At 36.3% G+C, this 12,585-nt stretch overlaps 1 protein-coding gene across 3 annotated transcripts; it reads right to left on the bottom strand.

The window, feature by feature from the left end:
• Positions 1–2,622: 2,622 nt before the first annotated feature.
• LOC149394242 (DNA topoisomerase, type IA, core) lies at positions 2,623–12,038 on the bottom strand. 3 transcript variants are annotated; one of them, XM_089617467.1, is made up of 15 exons: positions 11,964–12,038; positions 11,809–11,865; positions 10,726–10,829; positions 10,330–10,420; positions 9,542–9,641; positions 8,847–9,090; positions 8,434–8,596; positions 8,223–8,342; positions 7,098–7,177; positions 6,568–6,846; positions 5,591–5,759; positions 5,205–5,333; positions 4,868–5,080; positions 3,996–4,175; positions 2,623–3,425 (listed from the first exon to the last, which is right to left on the bottom strand). In XM_089617467.1, the coding sequence occupies exons 1-15, from the start codon at positions 11,985–11,987 to the stop codon at positions 2,808–2,810; spliced, it is 2,571 nt and encodes an 856-aa protein (XP_089473593.1). In that variant the 5' UTR covers positions 11,988–12,038; the 3' UTR covers positions 2,623–2,807. The 3 variants fall into 3 exon arrangements, with proteins under 3 accessions (XP_089473593.1, XP_089473594.1, XP_089473595.1); XM_089617468.1 differs by having other exon boundaries at positions 11,948–11,969; XM_089617469.1 differs by lacking the exon at positions 11,964–12,038 and having other exon boundaries at positions 10,330–10,415; positions 11,809–11,830.
• Between the last annotated feature and the right edge of the window lie 547 nt (positions 12,039–12,585).

Below are 12,585 nucleotides of genomic sequence, written 5' to 3' on the forward strand. Positions count from 1 at the left end.
TGTCCTGAATTTATTTATATTATTTAATTAACGGGTGCATAATCTATATACATTTTCTTTTTAAAGATTTAATCAGATTGAAGCACTTGGTTGGTGGTTCAAAACAACCTGAAAATGAATTTAAAAAGGAAATGAATTCTAGTGTTAATTTTCGATGACTTTGATAAGGTGGTTCATATAGGAAATGCAAACATGAGGGGGAGAGCACTATCTTATCTTAAATGAGAAATTTGTATTTGATTTTTTTTTTTCAAATAAGAAGTTGATTTAATGTAAATATATTAGGAATCACGTAAACAAGCATACATATAAATTTGTTAATAGTGATAAATATTGGATTATAGCCACGTGTGGCCGATGATCCGGAATGGTATTCTTCGTTGATTCGTCTAACTCGTGGATGGCCCAACATCTCTTACGGAAATAGCGAGAGAATCATGTCGCCACCAACAACGCATCCTTTATGGCCGCCAAGTTAAACACTTTTTTGAACCCAACCTTCGACCTTATTCTAGCGAAATGAGGAAATGAAATCTCAATAGAGAAATTTGACGTCCTAGACTTAATAAGTGGGTCATGAACAATAAAAGACTCAATATTTTCACTCTATCAAAAAAATAGACTTTTGTCACTTATTGAGATAAAAAAAATACTCTTATAAATTTAAAAATACTCTTATAAATTAAAAAAAATTACTTGCATCAACAATTATGTCATACTCATGTTTGTGGTTGGACATGTTCCGTCAAGTTGGTACACAAGTTGAAAATATTTTTGAGATTGAAATATTTATTAATGACGTGGTTCCTAGTATAGCCTAATTGGCTTCAAAATGAAGGTCGTGTGTTCAATCTCCACTAGTAGCAAAGTTGTTTTAAAAAAATATATTTTAATGACTAACGGTGTCAAAGTTAACCAAATTGCAAAAAATAATGTAAATTGAATTAAATGACGTGTTAATATACTATTGGGGGACAAAGAGGGTGACATACAAAGGAGACATATGATCCGGGTTCTTGTCTATAATCTATTTACATGCATTTTCTTTTTTTATTTAATTTAAAAAAATTTGTACGAAGTAGCCAATTCAAACTAAGTGTTTAATAACATAGCCAAAGTTTCATAAGCTAGTGCATTCTAGCCACTTATAGTGTAAAAATATTAATATACCTATAATGTTTGGGTGAACCCGTATTTTTCATGATTTTAAAATAATTAATATGTCCAAAATTTTAATCCACTATTCTTTTTAATGCACTTTTTATATATACCAAATAGTTTCAAAACTATTTCCATTGTCAAAACTAATTTTCAAAAAATTTAATCATCCTTTCAAATTTGTTATTTCATATTCAAAACACACAAACAAGTTACATGATTTCAGTCAATGTACATGATTTTGAAAAATTTAATCGTACATTCAAAATATTTAATCCCCATCTAAACAGGCATCAAAATGTTTGAAGTCTAATCATCTGAAACGAGAATGCAACAAAGTGCCAAAATATTTAATCTTCTTTTCAAACTTTTTAATCCGCTCTTCTAAGAAGTAGAAGAAGACGCCAGTGATGGTTGTGGTGATGACGATCGACGACAAAGCCACTTTTCGATCGTCAACCAAAGCCTTGCAAACAGCTCTTCTCGTCCTCGGATTCCACAGCCTCGCTCCCGTCGAAATACACTCGCTTCGTCATCGAATCGCCTCCCGCCGTATAATCACACACGTGTAGCTCTCCGACGACTCGTAGACCTCGCCTCCGCCGTCGGAATCATCGTCGCCGTCCAAATACAGTCCGCCTTAAAATCAGCCACGACTCTAATGGAAGAAACGATCGAGACCGGACTCGACCTAGATGAGACCGAGAAGCTTACTCCATTGTCGTGACGATCTCTAGATAGACCACGCTGCCACGAAAGTCCCTCGGAGGCGATGATGACGGCGATCGACGGAAATGACGACGACAATCGAACAACGATGACGATTGGCGATTCTTTCAATATCAATGATTGCTTTTCTAGGGTTTTGTTTGTGGTCGATTGGATTGTTTGGGTAAACGAGTATTTTGTGTTTAAGGGTATTTTGGGGGGTTTTGTCAAATTTGAACTACTTTACTTCAACTTTTGAAAGTTGGACTATCCTGTCAAGCCAAAATTTAAATATGGCTATATAGTCACATCGCCCTTTAATTAATCATACTGAAGCGATCGGTGGATGGTTTTAAACTATTAAGCAAAAACTTGAAAATGAATTTAAAAAGAAAGGAATACCAGTGGTGTTATTTTTCGACGACTTCGATAATATACATATAGGAAATGCAAACATAAGTGGGAGAGAGCACTATCTTCCATCACATAATACTTTTCTCCGACGATGGTCTCATAGTTTCTATCGTGTCGACTTTTTAATTTGATTTACGAGGATGAAATATTTAATTTACTCACTAAAATTGTCAATCGTTAAAAAAAAAAAAATCGTACTATGGATATTGGTCTTTTTAATCCTTAGTTTTTCATAATATTAATTCCAAAGTTAGGTTGATATGCCCGTTTAATAAAAATTTTAAAAAAATTTGCGAAATAAAATAGTTTACTTGATAAAATGATTCATTATGAAGATGAAGCTAAGAAAAATAATCATGCTCGTTAACCCTTAGTTTCCCTTGCTTCCAACATTAGGTTGATATTTTGTAGTGCTTGTTTATAAATCCATAAAGATGGCATTCCCTAATCATCTCTACATTGAAACCAGGATCATCAACTTCTAAACAAAGAAACCCGTAAAATCATTTAAAAAAAAAAGGTTTGTCTCAAAAGTCTCGAAAACTCATTTTGGGGTCAACAGCTCCGCCGCGACGCCCTCTACCCCTACCCCGACCCCTACCTCTTCTCCCCCTCGAGCCCCTGAAGAAAGACTTCCCGTGCTTCATCTCCACGAGCGAGTGAAGAAGCTCGTCGCAGAGAATGCACCCCGAATACAACGTAGCCCCGTCCGCCAACGGCGTCGTCTTCTTGTTGAAGTCCACCTCCAAGACGGCGGAGTCGCAGTCGGGGCACTTTTCGCGGGTCGTCGAGATGCGGTGGGCCCCCTCGGGGAGGACGACGAGGCAGTTGCAGGCGTTGCAGACGAGGCGCCATTTCGGGGCGCTGACGGGGTCCAGGACGAGGGTCCCGCTGCACTCGGGGCAGCCGCACACGCCTTGGGTTATCACCGAGTGTTGGCACGTCGGGTGCGGGCACACCGAGCACGGCATTCCCGCTCCTTTTCCGGCTTTGCTTGACGAGCCGCCGAAGAGGTTTTTCACGCCTTCGAACGGCGGGCTGTTGTAGCAGTACGGGCAGAGAGGGAACGATCTGCTTTCGGGGCCGGGTATCGTGAAGAGTAATAGCTCGTAGTTGTCCAGCGGACAAGTAAGCTCCTTGTAAAGCTGGCCAAAAAAAAAAAAAATTAAAATCATAATTATAGCCAAGATTTTGGGTTTTAGCAAAATAGTCGTCGATTTAATTATCACTTAAAAAAAAATAAAAAAAATTGATAGGGTCAACATATTTTATTGACACCTCGTGCTTGCACATTTTTGTAAATTTTAGATAAACTTCGACTATTTTACATATCCATTAATTTCAATTGACTGTTAGTGGAAAAAAAAAAATTGCAATGCTATTTACTAGGAAGAAAAATAACCAAGATTTTAGCAAAATAGCCAAAGTTACATTGTCAAAAAAAAAAAAAAAATGGCACTGTCAATAAGATTTTTGACACCTGTATACAAGTAATTAACTGTAAACATATTGATCAGGTCAAAAAATTAATTGACACCTCGTTCTTGCGCATGTTTGTAAATTTTATCTATTTCACTCGTTTCAGAAAAACTTTTTGACTATTTTACGAATCTATTAATTTCAATTGGTTATTTAGCTATGATAACGAGAAGAACAAAAAAAAACTGTAGCGCGATTTACTTGGTGGTTTGGGGTTTTATAACACACATGCTTACCTTGATTGTTCCCTTTTGGGGGAGACAATAAACCTCCTCGCATGTGTTGCAGTACAATCGCGGGGGTTGACTAGATATGTGCTTCATGTACCGGAGGCATTTTCCACATTTACTGAGAGGTTTTCCGGAGTTAGCGACCGGAGAGAACTGGGCTTCGAATAGTGCATCCATGCCCTCAATCTGAACCATATAGGAAGCCGAATGAAGTGTTAAAGATTGGACCTTTGTCATTCAAAACAACGATGCAGCTGAGAAAAATAATACTAGGAAGGCAAATTAGGCCATCGATACATTTCACCCTTGGAGATTGGAATTGTGATTTTTGGCATATTACCCTTTTGTCTACCAAAGTTATCATACATAGGTAGAGATATTTTCATAACGCTCAAAAGAGATAATTTAACATGAACTCCCGTCCAGTCAATTATAATTCGCGACGACCTGGCAAGTCCTATTTGGGACTGTCTGTTCTTTCTTTATGAGAAGTATTACGACGTAAATCACAGCATAATACATTTACTACTGAAACTATAGCACCATGCTTTTTACATCTGTACCGCACTTAGTTAATCATCTTTATGCCTCTTTTCACCGGGGAAAAAAAAAAAATCTTATGCTTCTGCCTTCTGCTTTTTCATATATACTATTACTGTATGCTTTGTTTCGCATAAAAATCAGATGAGCCCCCTGAAGAAATTTGTATGATCAAATCCTGCTCTATGGTGGCTGTTAATCCCTTAAAAGGCAGACTAAGATAACTATACAACGTGTGAATCAAACCTCTTAACGTCGCTGCATATTTCATAAGAAGAGGAGCTCTGTGTTTGAGGAATGCACATACTTATTCGGGAAATGGGTAAAAGCATTCTAACCTGCTTTACAAAATAACTGAACTTTTGCTTGAATTGTAGTATAACATGCTGCACAACACGAGTGTGATCTGCTTCACCCTTGGCAACTAGAGTAATCTGCTGTTCGATGAAGCCACGGATGTCTGGTAAACAGAGATCTGGATCGATACATTGATAACCTCTTATTAAGGTTATACCAAGTGGGGTTGGGACCAGCTTTCTGCCAGCTTGTACCTGCAAATTGATTGTATAACTCATATTATTGAAAACTCTGCTTTGCACATGTTCACCTCCATTTGAGTAGATTCAGTGAGGTGAAAAAAAAGTGCTATAATTAGGGGATGAAAAAATTGAAAACCTTGACGAAATTGCGCTCGGAAATGTTGTTTATATGGACAGGTATTGATGCATCTGTGCCTATCCCGTGCTTTTCCATAAGGGATATCAGCTCACTCTCACTTAGATAATCTGGAGGCGTTGTGCTTCCCTGCAGATGATAGGTCACGAGAAATCAGAGGCAATGTATTGAGTATCGTTATTACGACTTTTTCATTTAGACTCCCCTGAATAAAAGGTTTGCTAACAAATATCAGAAACAAAAGTAACTATCCCAGAAAGAGAGAAATGGATTACTAGAATACAAGGAATCGACCAGACAAAATAGAAGATGAATTCACAAAGAGAAATGTAAGGAATTGAGCAATCGTCGTCTCATTTTTCATAATTATAGAATCCAGATGTTACCTCGTAGAGCTCGACTCTCAGAACTTCAATTTTCTCCCCCATTGCAAACTGGGGAAGATTTTTCTCGGTTATGTTCAACCACGGCATGATAGATGTAAATCCTTTTTCCCGTACGTGGATCCCTACACAATGGAATGATTCTCCTCCAATTTTGAAATCTACCTTTGTTCTGTAATAACAAAACCAGGTCAAAAGAGAAATTAATTATCGTAGTATATAATAAGGCGACAGCGTTAAACGAATGAAACACATAAATCAAGTGAAGATCTTCTGAATCCTAGTTACAGAGAAAATTTTAACAGCTTGGAATAAGTCAATCAATGTGCATTTGACATTTTTGCACAGCGAAGTATACATATGAAAACACCAAAGTACGGTTAAATCGACAGAAAGATAACAGCTCTCCCACTTTAAAAAGTCAAATAAATAAGATCAGTGCCCAACGTGGAACTAATTGAAGCTTCTAGGCTTTTGGAACGTCTCGAAAGGCTTCTCGGTTAAGTGGGTGACCCCAATCTGTCCAACTTAGATCTTCCGAACTTTCAGTTTGCTGATGCAATGTGAAGTCAAAAGTCCCAAAGAAGATTCTGGTTTTTTGTTGGACATTGCTACTTCGGAAGGTTAAAGTGAAAGACTTTGTTCAGGTAAGGAATCCACATGTAGTGTTGTGATGATTCACTTTAACTATGCCCACCGCACAAGGCACATGACGGGAATGTGATATTATCAGCATGTTATGGGAGAAGGGACCATGAGTGTTAGTAGTGAGCTATTTTACAATTTTTTTTTTTTTTTTAATTATTAGGATCAGATATGTAAAGGAAATAGCATCTCTGCTTTTTACCAATTTCAGGTAGCAATCGAGTTTTCTCTTCCAACGTTTTTTATATATATATTCTTTTCATTTTCTTCTAAAAACAGTATCTAAAGTAGGAAGAGGAACAATAAAATGTTGACAAAATGCCCTAGCTTTTTACCTCGTGTACTTGCAGTCGGGGGAGAGGGATCCGATAAAATGTTGACAAATGTACACATATATTCTCCAAGAATCATTGTCCAGCATAGCCTCGGTTGCAGAGAACATTGGTGTGATAGGTGGATGATCACCGACATCTGTTCCTTGTCGTGGTCTATGATAACCTTCAGCAAGCAGTCTCTGTGCATAATTCCCACATGTGGGATTATTGGCTAGTGCAGTAAGAGTTCCTTTGAAGTCAAACGAAGGAGGATAGGCAGTGCTCTCTGTACGTGGATAACTAGTGGAAACGAACAAGATTATTTGTCATATGTCAGATTCGTCAGAACTCATTGCGAAGAAGACGTAGTATAATGCTGTTAACAAGTAGGCAATTCTCAGTCACTAATTACAAGCCATACACATCGAACTTCCCAGAGTTTACAAGCTTTCTTTTCATTTTTTTTTTCCTTCAATGGAAGCGCTTATTAACCAGTTATTATCTAATAATATTAAATAGGCAATTTGAATGGCAAAGAATCTTGAGGATACCTGATGAAACCTCGAATATACAAGCGTTCAGCTACATGCATGGCTGTCTGGGGTCCAATGCCTAACGAACTTGAAGCAACCTGAATCACATTTTGTAAGACAAATAACAAACCAAAATACAAAATAAAAGACTATAATAGGTGTTTGTCCACCAAGTCTCCCAAAAGTTATGTTGGTGGGAAGTGGGCCACCCGTCGTATTTAAATCTCCCATTAGCATGTGGATTGGAATGGGCAAACTTGTGGATAATTTAATGGATCTGTCTAACACGTAAATTTTAAGCCCCAAAATCTATCAAGACATAGTCAAAATCATGTGATGACAAAATAATGTTATAGAGTGTGTTTATAGGGGCTTGAAACTTGAGATCTCCTGCTCTAATACCATGTCGATTTGCCAATTCTTGCAAAATCTTAAGATGCTGGTGTATAATCCTGGGAATTTATTTATGCAGTTTGTTATTTTAGTTATTTATCTTAACTGTTTATTTATTTTAAACTTCAGCTTAGGATACGTTTTTCTGTTAGTTTCGATCTCATAAATTTATGGAGTTTGTTTTCTTTCATCCTTATAATTGTATTGTTATATCCAATCTAATAATAGGCCTAAGACTTCAAGAATTTTGACAAGATGTTTTAAAAGTTTTCCATAATATGGTAAAGACGAATTTCTTAGAGGCATTTGATTTTCACTACGGACCAGATTTCAAATGTGTTCCGGTCAAACCTACCTAAGAGAAAAAACAGACTTCAAAAAATAAAACTTTAAACTAATACTTAGAAAGTTAGTCTACAATTTCACACTTCTTAATCATCATGTTTGATGGCAAAGATATGGGCTACTTCACTAATATCAATATTTTAATGATACTTGTAGCCAAACTAGTCACCATATCTTCTGTATAATCGGGGATGTTGGGGCTGATCCCATATCTTTTGTAGTTCCGAACAAGAAAAATCTTTACAATGTCAGCAAGAATAGGCAAGACAACGAAGACTGACCAAACCAATACGCCACTCATAATTCTTCCATTTTTTATATCTTAAATAAACTTCAAGAATAATCAATTAGGTCAACCTATTATCTTCATATATAGTGCAACAGTATTAATAATTTTTTTCTGACCTTCAGAAGATTCACGGTATTAAGACCAGGAGGACGACCTTTGACTTCTTGCTTTTCTGAGATATCAACCACTTCTACAATTCCATCCTCCATAACAAACTTTTGAAACATTGTAGTAACCTGCATAGAAGAAACATATACAAGCATGTTTTTAATGGAAAAAAAAAAAAAACAAAAACAAAAACAAAAAATAACTGGTAGCCAGCCTCACATCCAAGTCAAACAACTTCTGACGTTCCCATTCTAGTTGAATTTCATAGCCACTTTGCGAAATGTGCGTGTGTAACGTCCAAAACTTTTCAGGCTTAAAGGTGCTGATCTGCAAATACCGTTGTACACAAAACCCAAGAGTAGGAGTTTGACATGGTCCATAGCTGAAAAAAAAAAGTTGGATTGATGCAATAGTGAGCATGGCGTATCAAGGAACCAATCGAGAAAACTGAAAACGGACAAAAGTTTTATTGTTTCTACGAAAACATATATCATAATCTTCCTGAATGTGGTCTCCTAGAGCCTCCTCAACTACTACTACCAACACTAATCATAAACAAATCTGCATTTGATTCACACAAAATGACGAAAAGAATCTTAAAGGGGAAAGCGTAAAGGTCACAGGAAACTTACGAGATAACTCTGGAATCAAGGTTCCCATATTTCCCTTGAAAGTAACCAGTTTGAAATCGTGTAAATGCGACTCCAACTTTCAAATCTATTTCCTGTCGAGCATCAACTGCTAGTGCCTCATTTCTATTTGGCTCAACAAGATTATCCATTGCCCTCAAAATATCTTTCTCCGTAACGGCAGAAAACCGTGCACGATATACTCTCCTTCTTGGGTCGTTTACATCAAAACCAGTACACTCGATCACTACAGTAATAAATAGATCTTAGAGCTACGTATGCAAGCATTAATGGTGTTGTATCACTGTCACACACAGGTCTTGAAATACATATTAGATCTTAGAGCTACGTATTACATCAAAACCAGTACACTCGATCACTACAGTAATAAATAGATCTTAGAGCTACGTATGCAAGCATTAATGGTGTTGTATCACTGTCACACACAGGTCTTGAAATACATATTAGAAGCCAGAGAACAAATCAAATAACCCTATAAGAGTTATCTAGCTTTGTGTTTCTATTAGCATTCTGCCACGAAGGATGTTAACTTCTCTGTTCTACGAAAACTCAACATTGTTGCTTAGTATACATTTGGTTTCATCAAGAGGAAACTCAATCAACACCCTCGACATGGTATGTGAGACACATATTCCTCTTGCTAAATAACAAAGAAAAAAAACCCAGAGAAAATCTACCTTCAAAACATATATTTTCTCCTTCGCGGTCGCAATCCAACCATAGAACCAAAGCACCAAAACCACGAGCTTCTTGATTTAAGTGCTTACGAATATGGGCCTGTTCCAAGATATGCACCAAATTTTAAACTAAAATTACAGCAGCCCAAGTACATCACCAAAACAAAAAAAAAAAAACAAAAATAACAAAAAAAAAATCGTAAGTAGAGAGATTAAAATAATTGTGTTCTGAGACCAAAACCATCAACAAGGATAACACAGAATGCCAGATCTAAACAAGAATGTAAAGCTGATGATCCACGGACATCTCTGGTAAAGTAAAGTTACAAATCAAGAAATTCATTCTATCAGTTACCATATATGAAATAAGTTATAACTAAGCATGTAGGTTACTAGTTCCATGTCTGTCAGAAAGACATTTTTTTTTTAAAAGAAACAACGGGACTTTATTAATACTTTAAAACGGCATAGCCGAGTACCAATACAAGGAGTTCAAAACTGGGAAACATAAACCCGAAAAGAACGAAAATTACAGAGCACTGGGCCAATCCCTTGCCAAATCGGTCAAAGAAAAAGACTTAAACTCAGAGCAGGAAGAAAAAAGCCACAAAGCAATACAATGATTCAGAGAGTCAATTAAGCTATGGACATTAGATACAGGATATAAGATTGTCTAGCTTCTTTTGTTATTTTAAGAAAAATAAAAATAAATCATGAAGGACAATAAAATTTAAGAAAAAAATAATATATATAGATAAGAAAAACTGTAACAACTAATAGCAGAATACCTTAGGATTTGACTCATTCTTAATAATTGGAGCTTCAAAAAGATCCATCGGATCAGTTGACCAGTCTTGATGTGATTGTGGAAAATCTACACTAGATTCACAAAGGAAAGATATTGTGACTGAAAACATTACATTGTTTTAGTTGTAAGGCAAGCAACAAAGAAACCCACATCACATGAAACAGATACATCATACATGAATAGGAACTGTTTCCATATTAAAAATGCAAAACCATGTTTATATAACAAAGACGAGCAGAGTAATAAGCAATTACCCTAGTCCACTAACAAAGATAGTCGATGTGTGGACGAACACTGCCCCTTAGGCATAAGAATAACTATGACAGATACAAATGGCACAAATTAAAATTGAGTGAACTTAGTGAGAAGCAAAGACCTGAAAACATGCCCAATTACTGATGTAACTTTATATTGTGCCTGGGATCCAAGGAAATTCGCATCAAATTCGTGGACATCTGTACTACCCCTCCTTGTATACATCTGTAGAATAGGCCTTGAATCATATATGTAATTTGTATAACGTACAATTAAATAATAACGACTTTAAAGATATATAGCAGATGACAAAGAAGCATGCCATATCTGAAACGGACACTTACAATATTCTCTATGGGAAGACTTTTGCTCTTCTAAAGAACTTCGGGCAAAATAATTGGCACAGACTACAAAATTGTTTCGTGTTTTACTTATTCATTACAAGGTGTTTCGTAAAGTTTTATTAGAACATGGGCTTTCTTAAGTTCAAATAACTAAATCCTACATGACAAACTTCAAACAAGGAACAAATATGATGCGTGTTGTTCCGCGATCAAAAATAAATTCCTTATTACCCGTGAAAGTCAAAGACCTCTAGAAAAATCAGATATGACGGCGATGACGACCGCGTCAGCATCAAATAACTAATGAAAATGAATTATGTTGGTAGATTTTAACATATTGTAAATGATCTTTAATTTTAATTAAGCATTTCTTTTACATATGAGGCTTACGCGTCTCTTCGTTAACGAAAATCGTCTCGATTCCCTTTTACAAAACCTCCACATTTTTATATCACGATTTCCAAACCGTTACAGTTTTGACAGGTTCCAAAAAGTTTCGAAACAAACTCTCAACCCTAGAAACACCATTAGACAGCCATTCACAACTTCTAAAGTATATCTAACAGTTCTTGTATACACGTGGAAATTTGCCCACAAAAAAAACTATTAGGATAAACATAAATCATCAGCCATAAAGCTCAAATGTCGAAAGAGTATCAGTAACGAATAAGATAGATCTTTCACCAATTTCCAACATCTTTGAACATTATTTCCATACAGCACATAGGTTATTCTCTTGCCTTGAATATACAATCAATGAACTTTGATCAGGTCAATTTTCATTTCTCAAAAAAACACTTCCTAGGCATCCAAACAGAGCTTCAACGCAAGTATATGAGAGAGAGAGAGAGAGAGAGTACTTGGCCGCGAGAGAGAGCGGTGGCGATGGAAAGAGCGATGCTGGGCTTCTCAGCGACCTGAGATAGGAATGGAAGAGAAATCGATCATCAAAAAACTGTTAGAAAACGCAACAACAACAAAAAAAAAACAGCTATTAACTGTTTGGGTGAAATACCATCAGGACTTTCGGAGGAGCCATGGACACAAGAGAGAGCTTTTTACAAAAACAAAATTTGTATCTGCGATTTTTTTTTTTAAATGGAATGACGAGAGGCTTTTTAGCAGTGACTAGTACTGAACTGAGAGCGGAAATGAGGGCGTTCGAATGAATCTCTGTAAATTGCAACATTAGATCCCTATTCTTTTTCATGAATATCATATAGGGTCCCTATTATACTTAGTCTTTCTCTTCGCTCCCGACAATGTTCTTTTATTATGTGATTGTAGATGTACTCTATTCGGTTTGGATTTTGGTAAAAATTTCAAACCAAATCGACCTAGTAACTGAAGTTTGATTTTGGGTCTTCTTACAACTCACAATGTAAATATGTTTTATCCTAATTTAGTTATATAAGTTCTTTAAAAAAAGGTTACAAAAGTTGATTAAACTAATTGATTACATTTTTTTGAACGGGTCTGTACCAGCATATTTGTAAAAGATGTGCGCTATGATAAGTTGCAATGAGCTCCATTGGAAAATATGTGATGAGTTGCTATGCATTGTGATGATTCGCAATATTTGTTTTGCAATAATTTGCGCTGAGCGGCGATTTTTTAGATTAGTTGTGAGAAATTTG

Source organism: Urtica dioica, chromosome 6 (genome assembly GCF_054948205.1).
Source record: "Urtica dioica subsp. dioica isolate 48M chromosome 6, U.dioica_male_clone48M_v1_H2, whole genome shotgun sequence".
NCBI classification, from domain to species: Eukaryota; Viridiplantae; Streptophyta; class Magnoliopsida; order Rosales; family Urticaceae; genus Urtica; species Urtica dioica.